Raw genomic sequence first — 17580 nt, forward strand, 5'->3', positions numbered from 1 at the left:
TTTCTTTCTTTCTTTCTTCCTTCCTTCCTTCCTTCCTTCCTTCCTTCCTTCCTTCCTTCCTTCTCCTCCCTCCTTTCCCCTTCCTTCCTCACTCTCTTTCTTTCTTTCTTTCTTTCTTTCTTTCTTTCTTTCTTTCTTTCTTTCTTTCTTTCTTTCTTTCTTTCTTTCTTTCTTTCTTTCTTTTCTTTCTTCCTCCCTCCTTCCCCCTTCCTTCCTTTTTTCCTTCTTTCTTTCCTCCCTCCCTCCCACCCTTTCTTTCTCTTTCCTCCTTCCTCCCTCCCTCCTTCTTCCTTCCTTCTTTCTTTCTTTCTTCCTTCCCCCCTCCCCCTCCCTTCCTCTTGCTTTCTATCTCTCCTTCCTTCCTTCCTTCCTTCATTCTTCCTTGTCTTCCTTCTTCCTTTATCTCCTTCCTTTTCCTCCCTCCCTTCCTCTTTCTTTCTTTCTTTCTCCTTCCTTCCTTCCTTCGTTCATTTTTCCTTGTCTTCCTTCCTTCTTCCTTTATCTCCTTCCTTTTCCTCCCTCCCTTCCTCTTGCTTTCTGTCTCTCCTTTCTTTCTTTCTTTCTTTCTTTCTTTCTTTCTTTCTTTCTTTCTTTCTTTCTTTCTTTCTTTCTTTCTTTCTTTCTTTCTTTCTTTCTCTTTCCCTCCCTTTCTGTTCTTGAGTCATTCGTTAAGTGAGTCTTTCCCACATTTTACAACCTTTCTCGCCACAGTCATGAAATGACTCACTGCAGTCGATAAGTTAGCAACCCAGTTGTTAAGTGAATCTGGCTTCCCCATTGACAAGCAGAAGGTCGCAAACGGGGATGGCATGAGGCCGGGACGGTCATAAATACGAACCAGTTGCCACGCCCCTGAAGGTTGATCACATGACCATGGGCATGCTTGCAAAAATCCTAATGGTCGTAAGTCCCTTGTTGACTGATAACTTTGATCGGCCACTCCATGAACCGTCGTAAGCCGAGGACTGGCTGTATTCTCTGCCACCCGTTAAGCCACCCAAATAGGAGCCGGCATTGATTTTTCATCCAGACCAACCGATGTGTCGACGGCCTTTGCAATCTCTCTTCTCCTCTCTCTTGCCTCCCAGGTCATCGATAAAATGATTGCCGAAACGTCCAGCGGCGGAGTCACCGCGAACGATGTCCTCATGCACTTCTCCATTCCAAACTTACCTTTCGGAGGCGTTGGTGAGTCTCAAAACGGAGGGCGTTGGTGTTTCCTACTTACCCTATTTCCCCCAAAATACAACCTACCTTGAAAGTAAGTCCTAGCTTGATTTGTATACGTGCGCCCAATATAAGCCCTACCCCCAAGTAAGCCCTAATTAAGACCCCACCCACTCCAGAGTAGACGGGTAAAAATTAAGCTAGGGTGGGGATGGCAGCGGGGTCAGCTGCCCTACTACTTACCTTTGGACAGTTGTAACCAGGCCTCGCGTACCCCGACACCTGCCTTGCCGGCCCATTTCTTCTGCAGCCAGCAAGGCTGGGTAAGGCTTTCCTGAAGGCCTCTGCAGCTGAGACCAAAGCTCTGGATCGATCCTGAGCTCTGTTATCGGCCGCAGAGGCCTTCAGGAAAGCCTTGCCGGCTGCAGAAGAAGAAGTTCCTAAAGGCCTCTGACCGCGAAAAGGAGGCCGGGTGCAACACACGCAAGTGAGGTTATAGTCAGTAGATGACATCCCCTGAAAATAAGACCTGGTGCCTTTTTTGGGTGGCAAAAATATATATAAGACAGAATGTCAACTCCTAAAACATTCCTATGCCTGTTTTGAGTTACCATAAACAAGGGGCAGGGGGAAATCTGTAGGAGCATTACAACAGTTGAAAACCAGAATTACATTCCACCCTTATCTACAAAGATTGTAGCTAGGCCACCAGATCTTCTGCCCTCGAAAATTCTTCATTGGGGAATGTGATTGATGACACACCCAGCCTGTGAATGTGCTTCATTGGAGAATCTGATTTATGACACACCCAGGAGGGGAGGGGGGGAACAAATTCATAGGTGATAGTAAATTATGTGTCTCAGAGTTGGCTTCATAATAGGTTAGTGCCGGCATGTTGCTCCTAATAAATCTTTTGAATGTTTTTGAAGTTTGGCTCGAGGCTCATGACTTAATTAGGGCAATCGTTGGAACCCTGACACAGGGTCTTATTTTCGGGGAAGCACGGTAGAAAGATTTTCTGCTTAGATTCTTCCTTCCTCCAAGGCCACCTTCCCAGTCCCAGCGTGCTGTTTAGCCAGGCCTTCCTTTCTTTTTCTTTCCTTCCTTCCTTCCTTCCTTCTTTCTTTCTTTCTTTCTTTCTTTCTTTCTTTCTTTCTTTCTTTCTTTCTTTCTTTCTTTCTCTTTTCTTTCTTTCTCTTTCTCTTTCTTTCCTTTTCTTCCTTTCCTTCCTTCTTTCTTTCTTTCTCTTTCTCTTTCTTTCCTTTCTTTTTCTTTCCTTCCTTCTTTCCTTTCTTTCTTTCTTTCTTTCTTTCCTTTCTTTCTTTCTTTCTTTTTCTTTCCTTCTTTCCTTTCTTTCTTTCTTTTTCTCTTCTTTCCTTTTCTTCCTTTCTTTTTCTTTCCTTTCTTCTTTCCTTTCTTTCTTTCTTTTTCTCTTCTTTCCTTTTCTCCCTTTCTTTTTCTTTCCTTTCTTTCTTTCTTTCTTTCTTTCTTTCTTTCTTTCTTTCTTTCTTTCTTTCTTTCTTTCCTTCCTTCCTTCCTTCCTTCCTTCCTTCCTTCCTTCCTTCCTTCCTTCCTTCCTTCCTTCCTTCCTTCCTTTTCCTCCCTCCTCCTCCCTCCCTCCCTCCCTCCTCCCTCCTCCTCCCTTCCTTCTTTCTTTCTTTCTTTCTTTCTTTCTTTCTTTCTTTCTTTCTTTCTTTCTTTCTTTCTTTCTTTCTTTCTTTCTTTCTTTCTTTCTTTCTTTCTTTCTGTTCTTGAGTCATTTGTTAAGTGAGTCTTTCCCCAAAAAGGGATTGCATAATCCCTGGACACTGCAACCGTCATAAATATGAACCAGTTGCCAAGCGTCTGGATTTTGATCACCTGATCATCCTCAGGCAGGACTAGAACTCACTGTCTCCTGGCAACTAGACCAAAGTCACCCAGTCACCTTTCATGCCTAAAGCGGGACTACAACTCACCATATCCTGGCAATTTGCCCAAAGTCACCCAGCCAGCTTTCATGCCCAATTGGGGGACTAGAACTCACTTTCCCCGATTGCTTGGGCCAAAGTCACCCAGCTGACTTTCATGCTTAAGGCGGGACTAGAACTCCCAGTCTCCTTGTGATTGGGCCAAAGTCATCCAGCCAGCTTTCATGCTTAAGGCGGGACTAGAACTCCCAGTCTCCTTGTGATTGGGCCAAAGTCATCCTGCCAGCTTTCATGCTTAAGGCGGGACTAGAACTCCCAGTCTCCTGGTGATTGGGCCAAAGTCGCCCAGCCAGCTTTCATGCTTAAGGCGGGACTAGAACTCCCAGTCTCCTGGTGATTGGCCTAAAAGCACCCAGCCAGCTTTCATGCTTAAGGTGGGACTAGAACTCCCAGTGTCCTTGTGATTGGGCCAAAGTCGCCCAGCCAGCTTTCATGCTTAAGGCGGGACTAGAACTCCCAGTCTCCTGGTGATTGGCCTAAAAGCACCCAGCCAGCTTTCATGCTTAAGGTGGGACTAGAACTCCCAGTGTCCTTGTGATTGGGCCAAAGTCGCCCAGCCAGCTTTCATGCTTAAGGCGGGACTAGAACTCCCAGTCTCCTGGTGATTGGCCTAAAATCACCCAGCTAGTTTTCATGCATAAGGCAGGACTAGAACTTACAGTCAACTTGTGATTGGGCCAAAGTCGGCCAGAGGGCTTTCACGCCTAAGGGGACTAGAACTCTCCTTCCCCTATTATTTGGGCCAAAGTCGCCCAACTGACTTTCATGCCTCAGCCAGGACTAGAACTCACCAGCTCCTGGTGATTGGCTCAAAGTTGCCCAGAGGGCTTTCATGCCCTAGGCGGGACTAGAACTCACCGTCTCCTGGTTTTTATACAGTTTCTCTCTCCCCAACTATGAGCCCCTTCCGTTGAAATCTTCTTTCCCTCCACAGGTAACAGCGGCATGGGTGCCTACCACGGCCGTTTTGGCTTCGACACCTTTTCCCATCTGCGCGCCTGCCTCATCCGGAACTTCAAGATGGAAGCCATGAACAGTATTCGGTACCCTCCGAACAGCCAGAAGAAGGTGGATTGGGCTAAATTCCTTGTCCTGAAGCGGTTCAGCATGTGGAAGTTCGGCCTTGCCGCCCTCGCGGTCCTCGGCATTGTAGCCGCCATTGTCATCAAGGTGAGTCCCCGGCCCAGGATACGTGATGTCGGCCCCTCCGAAGTAGGCCGAAACCAGAAATGGATGCCTCCACAAGGCTTCCAGAAAGGTGACGGCTAGTCCTCGATGTACAACTGCTTGTGTTAGCACCCGCTTGAAATGACAGAGGGTCCTCAACTTATGAGCGCTGGTATTAGCACCTGCTTGAAATGACAGGAGTCCTCGACTTACGACCGCCAGGGAGCCCGACATTTCCTGTCGCTATGCAGGAGAGATGGAGGGTTAATGCGAGCCTCACTCCATTTTGTGACCTTTTCTTGCCGCAGTGGTTTGAAGGCAGCCCTGGGCATGACTCCAAACGGTCCCATAAAGCAGGGGTCCTCAACCACCGGTCCGTGGAACAAGTCCTACCGGGCCGCTGGCTTGCTAGGTGCCGCCATCTTTTTGATGAAAAAGTGCTTCCGGTGAGCTTTTCCGGTAGAAAGCTCACCGGAAGCACGTTCATCAAAAAGATGGCGATCCAGCGCTTCGTGAGCTTTTCGGGTAGAAAGCTCACCGGAAGCACGTTTTCATCAAAAAGATGGCGGTGCCCAGCTGATGCCGGTACCGGGCCGTGGCGTAAAACAGGTTGGGGGTCACTGCCATAAAGGAACGGTCGTATGTCGAGGACGGTCTCTCACTGACAAACAGTGGTCTTGCGGATCGTAGGAAGCCAAGCAGGAGGATATCAAGTTAGTATTTGGATGAGAGACAACCAGTAAATCCCTCGGCTGGAAAATAGCCTGGGAATTTGAAAAGGGAACATTCCAGAAAAAGGCAAGGCCAGGTCCACTCTAGATTGCTGCCAGTAAAAGAGGACTAAGGTATTTAAGATGAGATCAGGAGTCGCCCTTGATGTGCAGAGGACGGAGCTCAGCTCAGGTTACAGCACCTGTCAGTCCATCTGATGATGAGGCGACTGGAGGCTTATAACATAACAATGAACGGTCTAGTGGAGAGAAGGACCAGGGGAGACAGGATAGCAGTCTTCCAATATTTGAGGGGCGGCTGCCACAGAGAGGAGGGAAGGGGTCAAGCTATTCTCCAAAGCAAAAGAAAGAAAAGGAAGAAGGAAGGATGAGAGAGAGAGAGAAAGAAAGGAAGGAAAGAGAAGAAAGGAAAGAAAGAAAGAGAGAGAGAGAGAGAGAGAGAGAGAGAGAAGAAAGAAAAGAAAGAAAAGAAAAGAAAGAAAGAAAGAAAGAAAGAAAGAAAGAAAGAAAGAAAGAAAGAAAGATGAGAGAGAGAGAGAGAGAGAGAGAGAGAGAGAGAGAGAGAGAGGAAAGAAAGAAAGAAAGAAAGAAAGACATCTGAGCAAACCATGGATGGACAGAAGATATGTCTAGTTTAAGGAAAAGAAGGATGGGGTGACATGATAGCAGTCTTCCAATATCTCAGGGCTTGCCAAGAAGAGATGTCAAAAAGATGTTGAGACTCTAGAAAGAGTGCAGAGAAGAGCAACCAGGATGATGAGGGTACTGGAGACTAAAACATACGAAGGACGGTTGCAGGAACTGGGCCTGGCTAGTCTAGGGAAGAGAAGGACCAGGGGAGACAGGAGAGCAGCCTTCCAATATTTGAGGGGCTGCCACAGAGAGCAAGGGAGGGTCAAGCTATTTTCTAAAGGACCCAAAGGCCAGACAAGGAATAATGGATGGAAACTGACCAAGGAGAGATTCAGCCTAGAAATAAGGAGAAACTTTCTGACAGTGAGAACAACCAACCCATGGAACAGGAGTTGCCTTCAAAGATTGTGGGAGCTTCATCACTGGAGGCTTTCAAGAAGAGACTGGACTGCCATTGGTCAGAAATGGTTTCAGGTCTGCTGCTTGGGCCAGGGGTTGGGCTAGATGACCTACAAGGTCCCTTCCAACTCTGCTAATCTGAATCTATCTAAGACGATTGAAGGCCTGGAGATTAAAACGTACGATGGAAGGTTGCAGGAACTGGGCCTGGCAAGTGTAATGAAGAGATCATGTGGCCCTGGGGAGGCGGCAATGGTTGTTAAGTGTGGAAAAAATGGTCATAAGTCACATTTTTTTAGTGCCAGTGTAACTGAGCGGTCACTAAATATTGTAAATTGAGGATTAGCTGTAGAACAAAACAGTTTGGAGGAATAAGTAAATTTTACCTATGTTTCTTGATAATGTTTCCCTCTAAAAGGGGGTGATTTTGTACCATTAAGAGCAGGGAACAGTTATTCCTCAACTTATAACCACCATTGACACCCCCCCCCAAGATTTCTGTTGTTAAGCGAGACAGTTAAAGGCGTTTCACAACCTGTCTTGCCACAATTGTTAAGTGAATCACTGCGGTTGTTAAGTGAATCTGGCTTCCCCATTGACCTTTGCTTGTTGGAAGGTTGCAAAAACGGGGATCTCGTGACCCTGCGGGACTCTACGACTGTCGTAAACACGAGTCCATGGGCAAGCGGCCAAATTTTGACCATGCGACCATGCTGTAAGTGTGGAAAAACAGTCACAAGTCGCTTTTATCCAATGCCGTTGTAACTTTGACTAGTCATTAACTGAACTGTTGTAAGAAGGTCGCAAAAGGGGATCGCATTACTCCAGGATGCTGCGACCGTCATAAATGTTGTGACTCCGAGACTTGAACCTGATCAGTCAGCAGATGTGGGTTCGAGCGAGGAAGACGATCTGGCACTGAGATTCGAGCCTGCATTATTAAGTGACTTAGAGGGGAGTCAAGTAGAGGGAGAGGAGTTGGATTCGAGAGATGAACCTGATTTATTGGAGGATTCAGAGTCCACTCTCTCCCCTGAATCTACTTCCCTGATTGCACCTCAGGTGTTAACTGTTAATCAGGAAAGTGTATCAGAGATTTCAAGCGGTCAGGAAACTGCCGGATGCTGGCTGGATGCCATAACTAGGAGAAGATTGGGACGTCAATCTCAATTAGAAAAGAGACGTCCAGCAAAGGATTAATTAATGAGATTGACACGCCCTCTCTTGGAGGATATAAGGGAGCGTACGAGTTCGTAATCTTTGCTGGAAACAAAGTGGATTTTGCCTTGGAAAGAAGTGCGTCTGACTACAGCGTTGTGATTTACGAACTATACAGAATTGCCGGACAGATTCTAGGAGGATCGCCAAAGGACTGTGATAACAGAGCAATTGAATCTTCTGTCTCTGGTTTTGTTTACGTAAAGTATTTGAATTCTGTAACTTGAAGTTTTCATCTGTGGATACAGGTGGGACAGAACATTATTGTTTCCAGCCAAACTAAACCATCGTATAACCAAGATGGACCCAACCCAATTAAAGCAACTGGTGGAGCAACAACAACAAATTGACCAACTCTTACAGAACAACCAGGTTCTGCAACACCAGGTAACACAGTTGGTAAATCACCTTTCTCAGTTACAGGCTCCTGTTCCTCCCCCAGTTCCTCCCCTTAAGAAATGCCCGGTATCTGTACCAGATAAATTCTCGGGACAGACTGATATGTTCCCGGTGTTTATGGGACAATGCCAATTATTTATGTCCTTGAGGCTCTAAAGAAAGCCTTCGTTGCCGAACCTATATTGAGGCATCCTGATCCGAATCGTCCATTTGTGGTCGAGACAGATGCCTCCAACGTAGCTATTGGGGCGGTGTTGTTACAAGCCCCAACGGATGGCGCACCTTTTTTCCCGTGCGCATATTATTCAAGGAAGCTCACAACTTCTGAGCGCAATTATACCATTTGGGAAAAGGAGTTGCTGGCCATCAAGGCTGCGTTCGAGACCTGGCGACATCATCTGGAAGGGGCTCGGCACAAGGTGGAGGTTCGGACGGATCACCGTAACCTGGAACATTTGTCCACTGCCAAGAAGTTGAACCAACGACAGATCCGGTGGTCATTGTTCTTCGCTAGGTTCAACTTTTCAGTCACATACATTCCCAGTGGGCAAAATCGGAGAGCGGATGCCCTGTCTCGTAAACCCGAGTACCATAGTCCCGAGGACCCTCTTCCTCCACGTATGGTCCTGCCACCGGGAGCTTTGGCTGTTATTCAGGACCCGGTGGATTTGAGGGCTCGAGTAAGAGAGGTGCAGTGCGTAGACGCTTGGTCACAGCAAAGAATGAGGGAAATTGGACCTGACTCCCCATGGACTCTAGAGGAGGGCTTGCTACGGCATCGAGGACTATTGTACGTACCCACCAGGACGCTTAGAGCCCTCATCATGACTCAATGTCATGACAATCCTGCTGCTGGCCATTTTGGCTACTTTAAAACTCTTCACCTCGTCACACGGACTTTTTGGTGGCCGCGAGTCCGACATGACGTCTTTTCTTACGTCGCCTCTTGTATTACGTGTCGACAAGCGAAGGCCACGTCGGGTGCGCCTCCTGGACTCCTTCAACCGCTGCCGACTCCAGGTAGACCATGGGGGGCGATCTCCATAGACTTTTTGACGCACTTACCCCCGTCGTCGGGTTATACGACGGTACTCGTGGTGGTTGACATGCTCACCAAGATGGCTCATTTTATCCCTTGTCGGAAGTTGCCATCGGCCCGCACTACTGCCCAGTTATTTCTGCAGCATGTTTTCCGCTTACATGGTCTGCCGGACAGGGTGGTTTCGGATCGCAGTGTCCAGTTTACCGCTCGGTTTTGGAAGAATCTCATGACGGCATTACAAGTGCAGGTGTGTTTGGCGTCGGCGCACCATCCGGAGACTGATGGCGGGACTGAGAAAGTGATTGGCATCCTCACCCAATATCTGAGATGTTTTGTCAACCATCGGCAGAACGATTGGGTGACTTACCTCCCTTTGGCGGAGTTTGCCTTTAACAATTCGCAGCATACATCTACTCACGTAATGCCGTTTTATTCTAACGTGGGCTACCATCCACGATTTTTCCCGTTGTCAATTGTGGACTCCCCGGTCCCAGAAACGCGAGAATTTCTCGAGGAATTGCAGTCGGTTCACCGATTAGTGGCGCAACAACTGGAACGGGCGAAGGAGGACTACAAACAGTTTGCGGATCGTTCACGTCGGGCGACGCCTCTGCTAGCTGTGGGTGACAAGGTGTGGTTATCCACAAAGCACCTTCGGGTCGATCGCCCGATTAAGAAGTTGGACCACCGCTTCATTGGTCCATTGCCTATTGAGGCGGTCATCAATCCCGTCGCGTATCGACTCACCCTGCCGCGCTCCATGCGCATTCATCCTGTCTTCCACCGTTCCCTTCTGGTTCCTGACTCCCCATCGTGTACACTCCGTTCTCCCGGAGGTGCGACTTCTCCATCGGTACCCAGCGATGAGACCGCCGCTGATGACACGGTTGAAAGGACGCTTTCAGTACCTCGTCGGGAGGATGGCAGATGGCGAGGAGGTTCTCTCTTGGGTGGATGCTTCCACGGTTCGTGCTTCGGACCTTATCCTGAGGTTCCATGAACACTTCCCGTCGAAACCGCATCCAGCTCGTCAGACTCGGGGGAAGGGCCCTGCGGTGAGGGATAGTGTTGTGACTCCGAGACTTGAACCTGATCAGTCAGCAGATGTGGGTTCGAGCGAGGAAGACGATCTGGCACTGAGATTCGAGCCTGCATTATTAAGTGACTTGGAGGGGAGTCAAGTAGAGGGAGAGGAGTTGGATTCGAGAGATGAACCTGATTTATTGGAGGATTCAGAGTCCACTCTCTCCCCTGAATCTACTTCCCTGATTACACCTCAGGTGTTAACTGTTAATCAGGAAAGTGTATCAGAGACTTCAAGCGGTGATGAAACTGCCGGATGCTGGCTGGATGCCATAACTAGGAGAAGATTGGGACGTCAATCTCAATTAGAAAAGAGACGTCCAGCAAAGGATTAATTAATGAGATTGACACGCCCTCTCTCAGAGGATACAAGGGAGCGTACGAGTTCGTAATCTTTGCTGGAAACAAAGTGAATTTTGCCTTGGAAAGAAGTGCGTCTGACTACAGCGTTGTGATTTACAAACTATACAGAATTTCCGGACAGATTCTAGGAGGATTGCCAAAGGACTGTGATAACAGAGCAATTGAATCTTCTGTCTCTGGTTTTGTTTACGTGAAGTATTTGAACTCTGTAACTTGAAGTTTTCATCTGTGGATACAGGTGGGACAGAACACATAAATATCGGTCAGTGGCCAAAAGCACCCTGGAGGATGCTGCAGCAGTCGTTAAGTGTGAAAAACGGTCCTTAGTCACTTCTTTCAGGGCTGTTGAAACTTCAAATGGTCACTAAATGAACCATTGTAAACCGAGGCTTACTACTTCTATTCCGTCCATTTTGAGATTATCCTAATTTATCAGACCCATTTTATCGGACCTGACTAAAAATTTCTTTGAAGTCACACCTCTGGGGAAAGGTATTTCTCCTGCTTGGGCGGGGGGTTGGACTAGATGAGCTACAAGGTCCCTTCCAACTCTGATTGTTTATTTGTTTATGTGACTTATGACCCTGCATTTAGGAACTATTCCAAAAAAAAAGTGATTTATGGCCAGTCCTCACACCTAGGACCAAATTTTTTAAAAATAAGCACCTGTGTATGATGGTTGCACCATCCCAGAGTCACATGATCACCATTTGCAACCTTCCCCACCAGCTTCTGACAAGCCAAGTCAATGGGCCAAGACAAATTCGCGTAACGACCACATGATTCACTTAACGACGGCAGTGATTTTTGCTCAACAAAAACGGCAAAAAAAAATTTAAATTGTTGAATCACTTTAACAACCGCCCTGCTTAGCCACGGAAATTCTGGTCCCAACTCCAATCATCGGTAAAGAACTACCTCTATCTCTCTTGTCCTTTTTTTTTTTTTTTTCCAATGCAGAAATTTAATATTATCTTTATATTTATATTATAATAATATTATATAATATTATTAATATTATTTTTCCTTTTCGCAGGTGGTACTTTTCTGAGAATGCAATTCCGCAGAGGCCATCGCATACCGTGGTGTTAAAAAATGCTGTTCCAGGCGGTGTTTGTGTGTTTGCACATGTGTGCGTGTGTGTGTGTCGGGTGGGGTGTCTTTTTCTAACACTTACTTACAAGAGTTAACGCAATTTCTTCTTCATCATTAAACATAAATAGGGTAAGCAACCAAAAGTTGATTTCTTGGGTGAGAATATATCTTATATATTCTTATATAATCTCTTCTATCCAGGAAAGACAATTTGCACCAAAGAAAGGAAAGGACAACATTTTTCAAGGAAAAACAAAACAAAACGATTTAAGTAGAAAAGTTAGGAAAAGGCCCCCATTGTTAAATTTTCAAGATATTTTTTTTCTTACGGAGTCTTTTCAAAAGCTGCTTCTGTGCCATGTGGAAAAAAATCATGAAATTTTCGTTGCTTTGGGGGAAATATTCTGCTGATTTCTTTTCTTTTCTTTTCTTTGAAAGGAGCAATCAAAACTTTTGCATTTTACCACTTGTGTTATGACAGGGAGCAAAATGGGGACATATTTTTGAACCCAAAATTGTTATTTTTTTTTTCTAAGCTGATTTTTGTCCTAGTTTGTCCTCCACCGAGATATTTCTGATCTATGCAGCTTGGCAACTGAACGATGAGTGGACTTCACTCCCAGAATTCCCCAGCCAAGTATCTGGGAGTTGGAAGTCCACCCATCTTAAAACAAGCTGGCTGCGAAATTTTGGAAGTTGAATCCACCCATCGTCCAGGTGCCAAGTTGAGAAATGTTACCCAAGGAAATATCCAGAGGTTTGAGAGTGATGTGTTAGGCCTGTATGCTACTCATCAGAGGTGCCATGTGGCTGTACTACAATTCCCGCCATCCCCGGCCGGAATAAATTCCATTGTACAGGAGTGCCGCAGCTCTTGAAAGTAAATCTCCCTGCCCCCCTTTGTATATACAGCTCAAGAAACTAGGGAAGGTCTCTTCTAAGATGTTTTCCCCCCATCCGTATTGTTGCTTCGGGCTTAGCAACCTCTTCCCTGGTGGTTGCCTCAATTGCAAATGCTTCTTCCTTATCTCCCAAGATCAGTTCTGCGTCCCATTATCCTGAGCACGCCCTATGCATCCCATCAACCACCCTAGTTTTGAAACGAGCGGACATCAAACAAACCACGACGAATAGTGTAAGGAGTAATCACGCACCCTCCTAGAGATTGAAATATTTTGGGGACTATTAAAAGAGGCCGAATGTTATATTTCCCCGAAGGAGAAATGGAGAAACGTGTTCTTAAAGGCAGGAAGCAACACCCAACAGCCTCCAGCAGATGCCCGAAGTCTTTAGAGATGGGGTTTTGGGGGGTCCATTAAGAAATCCAGGCCAGCCTATTCACAAACCAAACACTTTCCGCTCCAAATGATGGGATTAAGAATGTATATCCCCCTCCACCCAAAGTCTAAGAAGGGCTTTTAGGACATAATAGGATTAGCCTACCACCATTAGGACAGCAAAAAGACACAGAGCTCACTACATTGCACAATCCCCTGCAAACATTTCAGAAACCATAGAAAAACCCTTGCATCCGTCAAGCAAATTTGTCAGCTGTCCCAGAACTGCATGCTGTGGTTCTGATTCCAATAAATGGCATCCTTCTTTCCAATCGTCCTCCATTTTATTTCCAGCACTTTTCTTCACAGTTTGGAACCAAACCGGATTTTTCTTCCTACAATAGTAAGTGGCTGGACTGTTCAGCGAATTAAACTACGGTTGATGGACAAGAAGAGAGAATTTTCCAAACGCTGGAAGCTTGAGAGATAAACCCAAAGACTGGCCTAATCCTGGTTAGATTATGTTCAGTGTATAAATAGCGCTCTTGAGTTCCTAGATAAGATCCTCAGCGCTTATTTGGACCAAACCGTAGCTAAAACCACGTTGCAAAAGCCAAATAAATCCCAAATTAATTACCCTTCTTGCTGCATCGGCTCATCTCTTTAAATTAAAGGGCAGCCCCTTCCCAAAAAATATGGCCACTGGCATTTGCAGGGAGGTCAAAGAAGTCAAAATGGCGCCGCCCCCAACCGTGTCGAAGCTCTGTTCTCGCAATCCCAGGTAAACAAAGATGAAACTTCCATAACATGGTTTGGGGCGCCCTTTTGACTTATTTGACCTCCCTGGGGTCCCTATTTATTTGATAACCTTTTCTAACCTACTTTTCTTGTTTCTTTTAAAGGCATACATTTAAAAACTGTAAAAAATTACTACTAAAAGATTTTTTTATCTGGAAAGATTACATGGAATATGTCAGGTTATCTGCAATAGATGGCCGCGTGATGGAAATAAACTTTCTGAACCTCCCTCCCAAAAATCACTCTTTTGCATGTTGAGGTGCCGCATTCGGCCTTTGCAAGAAAAATGTCCAATGTCCAACAATGTTTTGTTGAGATGGGCGCCCCCTGGTGGAAGCTCTAACTCCCACTGGTGCCCTCTGCTGGATGAAACAGGTTCCTGCCGCTGAGCATCTCTCCCTTGTTTCCTTGCCTTGGGTTCAAGGGAGCCTGCTCCAGTCTTTTCCCAATCTCTTAATTGTTCACCGTGAATATCCGTATCAATATTCCGACGGCTAGAATTCCCACAGCGCCGGCCACCGCCAGTCCCCGTCTCACGATCAGTTGTTTGGTCGTCAGAACTCGGCCCATTTTGGGGACATCGGCCGCCTTCTTGTCCTGCAAGGTGGGGCCATCTATGACGGTGAAGCTCAGCAGCACGACGCCGTTCTGGGCATCCGTGTGTCCTGGAACAGAAAAGGATGGGTGGGACTCGAACTCAGCTCCAGGCAGTCCTTGACGTACGACTACAATGGAGCCCACAATTCCTTTATCAAAGTGAATCACTTTTTTTTCCAGGCCCTAATCCAATTTAAAAGTCCGTCTGTTTGCTTTCAAGGCAAACATAATTCTTACTTCTTGAAACTCATTCCATGTTGCTCAACTCCAAAGCCCAGCAGCCACCAGCTTGGTTCTGTTCCAAATTTGGCCTACAGGTAGTCCTCGACTTACAGTCATAAGCAGGGGGGGGGCTGCTGGGGGCTTGCAGGGGCTCAGGAGAGCCTCCAATAACCTCAAAAAGACAAGCAGTAAGGGAAAGCTGTTAATAGGCTTAATTGAACTTCTGGGCATTCAGCCAAGAGCACTTCACACCTGGTAAAAGTGTGGCAGGCTAGATAAACAATCCACTCAGTGCTGCAAGGGAGAGCTATTGAGAAAATCAGATAACATAGCCACTAGCCTCCAAGGGGATTAATTCCCAAATAATAAGAATTGTGTAACTCACCAGAAACTCCACTAAGACTCCAAGATCCCTCTCACAGTCACTGCTATTAAGCCTGGTTTCACCCCGTCTTTTATTTAAGTATTAAATGTACGGAATAATACACAACTTTTGGGTATATCTTTATCTTTTGGGTATAACTTTTGGGTATATATCTTTTTTTAGGTAATTAGGGTAAAGAAATGACGTTGAGTTGGCCACGCCCACCCAGCCATGCCCTACCCAGCCAGTCATTAGGGCAGAGAGCCCCTTGCTAAAAAATTTGAAGTCCACCCCGGTCGTGACTTTTTTTTCCAGTGCCGTTGTCACTTGGAACGGTCACTAAACAAATGGTCGCAATCAAGGACTGCCTGTATCAGCAAGGCCAGTCCTGGCACGGCTACAAATTCTTGCTCCTTCGCTCACCTCCAAACCCTCCTTTGCCTTCTGTATCGGAAGAAGAAACTGCCTTGTCCGGGATGGGAGCCGAGTTCAAATCCTCCACTGGCTTCTGCGACAGTTTGGCACGGTGCTGGGCCTAAAGGGAAGAGTTGGACAGTGAGAGATTGTATTAAATGTATTTATTTTTTAAAAAAATTATATGGCCACCCTACTCAATGAGGGTGAGATTAGAGGTTTTCTTTTTAAATTATTGAGCCCAAGGTTCTTCCAAACTTGGCAAGTTTAAGACTTGTGGACTTCAACTCCCAGAATTCAACCTGAGCTAACATGACTGGAGGAGGAATTCTGGGAGTTGAAGTCCACAAGTCTATTATTATTATTATTATTATTATTATTATTATTATTATTATTATTATTATTATTATTATTATTATTATTATTTAAAAACCCAAAATACAAAACTCATTTCCATTAACAGTATTTGTGTCCTCATATATACATATTTCTCATTTTGTAACTATACATCAATTTCTATCTTTATTCTTCACCCATTCACACCACCTATCCCATATCGCATAATAATCTCAATCATCCTTGCCTTTTAATTCCATAGTGAATTTGTCTAGCTCTACACAGTCCACTATTTTTTGGATTAAAGCTTCATCTGGCGGTATTTTATTGCTCTTCCAGCTTTGTGCAAAGGTAATTCTTGCTGCCGTTAACATGTGTACAATGAGGTATCTTTTAGCCTTACTCAGATTCCCTTTAATCATACCTAATAGACAGGCTTCTGGTTCCAATTTCAATCTCTAATTTGCAATTTCAAAGAGCCATCTCCGTCCACAAGTCTTCAAGCTGTCAAGTTTGAAGACCCCCTGATTTCGCGTATAAGGCCGCGACGGCAAACCTATGGCACACGCGCAGAGAGACATGGCACATGCATGTGCAGAGATGCGCAGCGCATGCAGGGGATTGCACGCACATGTGCAGGGGGCATGGAGGCCCCTGCGCGCATTGCCTTCTGGGTGCTGGCATGCAAGTGGGCAAGCGCAATTTTCGGCACGGGAGCCCAAAAAGGTTAGCCACCATTGGTATAAGGCACAAAGTACGTGGGTATCAGTAATAATACGCTATATCACAGAAGTGAGTACACCCCCTCACATTTTGTAAATATTTAAGTGTCTCTTTTCATGTGACAACACTGAAGAAATGACACTGGGCAGAGGGCGTGGCCTACCGGAACTTCAGGGAGGGGCATTTTTCTCCATCCCCAGAGTCCGGAGGATTCCCTCGGGCCTCTGGGGGTGGGGCAAAAAAGGCCTCCCCCAGGTATCAACTCATAAAATATTTCTATGGTCTTTTTAGAGTTGCCAACAGAAAGGGAGGGGGGAGCAGCGCGGCAGCTTGCAAACTGAAAGTGCATTCCATAAATGTTTTTCACAGATAGTAACTAGGTGACTGAAGTTTCTGCCGCGCAAAATTCTAACTGGAGAGCATGATGGACGACTCTGGGCTATGGAGGTGTCCCATTGGAGAATATGAATGACGATACACCCAGGGGGTGGGGGTGGGGGGAAAAACCAGGGTCAAGGGTGACCATGAATTACGTGTCTCAGAGTCATGATTTAATTGGGGTTAAGTGCTAGAATCCTGACGCCAGGCTCTGGAGGTCTTCCGGAAGCTGGAAACAGGCCCATTTCTGGACTTCCAGAAGGCCCGTTTTCCCCCTCCCAGAGCCTCCACGCAGACCCTGCACTTATCTGCAAATGGCCCCCTCCTGGGAGGGTGGGGTGGGCAGGGCCAGCCGGTTGGTTCAAATTCCGGTTCGGTGAACCAGCTGCAAATTTAACATCCGGTTCACTTGAACCGGTGCAAACCAATAGAATCCCAAACGGGCCCTGCTTGGCTACAATATAAAGTAGTGAGTACACAGCTTGTGTAACAGTGTAAGTGTGGTGTCCCCTCAAAATAACTCAACACGCATTCATGTCTAAACTGCTGGCAACAAAAGTGAGTACACCCACTAAGGGATAATGTCTCCTTTTTCCGGGAAGAATGTGAAATGAAGAGAGGCAGTTTGGTCCAGTGGTTACGCCACCATGCTAGAAAGTGGGACATGGTGAGTTCTATTCTCCTGCCTTTGCATGAAAACTGGCTGGGTGGCATTGGGCCAATCACCAGGAGATAGTGAGTTCTAGTCCTGCCTTAGGCATAAAAGCCAGTTGGATGATTTTGGGCCAATCACCAGGAGACTGTGAGTTCTAGTCCCGCCTTAGCCATGAAAGACAGCTGAGTGACTCTGGGCCAATCACCAGGAGACTGTGAGTTCTAGTCCCGCCTTAGCCATGAAAGACAGCTGAGTGACTCTGGGCCAATCACCAGGAGACTGTGAGTTCTAGTCCCGCCTTAGCCATGAAAGACAGCTGAGTGACTCTGGGCCAATCACCAGGAGACTGTGAGTTCTAGTCCCGCCTTAGCCATGAAAGACAGCTGAGTGACTCTGGGCCAATCACCAGGAGACTGTGACGTCTAGTCCCGCCTTAGCCATGAAAGACAGCTGAGTGACTCTGGGCCAATCACCAGGAGACTGTGACGTCTAGTCCCGCCTTAGCCATGAAAGACAGCTGAGTGACTCTGGGCCAATCACCAGGAGTCT

The 17580-nt window shown here is 46.5% G+C and overlaps 2 protein-coding genes across 7 annotated transcripts in view; one reads left to right on the top strand and one right to left on the bottom strand.

Moving 5' to 3' along the window:
- The window catches only part of ALDH3A2 (aldehyde dehydrogenase 3 family member A2), a 37964-nt gene extending 26554 nt beyond the window's left edge, over nucleotides 1-11410 (top strand). For 3 of the 6 annotated variants that reach the window (XM_087971832.1, XM_087971900.1, XM_087971769.1), the window contains exons 9-12: nucleotides 1089-1188; nucleotides 4072-4307; nucleotides 7534-7672; nucleotides 11209-11283. In XM_087971832.1, coding sequence (XP_087827958.1) covers nucleotides 1089-1188; nucleotides 4072-4307; nucleotides 7534-7635 — 438 coding nt within the window. In that variant the 3' untranslated portion in view covers nucleotides 7636-7672; nucleotides 11209-11283. Of the gene's footprint in view, nucleotides 1-1088; nucleotides 1189-4071; nucleotides 4308-7533; nucleotides 7673-11208 lie in introns of all 6 variants that reach the window. The other 3 variants (XM_087971994.1, XM_087972055.1, XM_087971932.1) reach the window with 1 other exon arrangement.
- A 1165-nt stretch (nucleotides 11411-12575) lies between these two features.
- The window catches only part of LOC113431347 (multidrug and toxin extrusion protein 1-like), a 51329-nt gene continuing 46324 nt past the window's right edge, over nucleotides 12576-17580 (bottom strand). Inside the window, exons 16-17 of the mRNA XM_087971523.1 lie at nucleotides 14949-15060; nucleotides 12576-14007 (exon numbers count right to left, since the gene is read on the bottom strand). Of these exons, the coding sequence (XP_087827649.1) occupies nucleotides 13796-14007; nucleotides 14949-15060 (324 nt within the window). The 3' untranslated portion in view covers nucleotides 12576-13795. The remainder of the gene's footprint in view (nucleotides 14008-14948; nucleotides 15061-17580) is intronic.

This window comes from Notechis scutatus, chromosome 1 (genome assembly GCF_049901735.1).
Source record: "Notechis scutatus isolate UNSWTSFEM ecotype Mainland chromosome 1, rNotScu1.2, whole genome shotgun sequence".
In the NCBI taxonomy this organism is placed as follows: Eukaryota; Metazoa; Chordata; class Lepidosauria; order Squamata; family Elapidae; genus Notechis; species Notechis scutatus.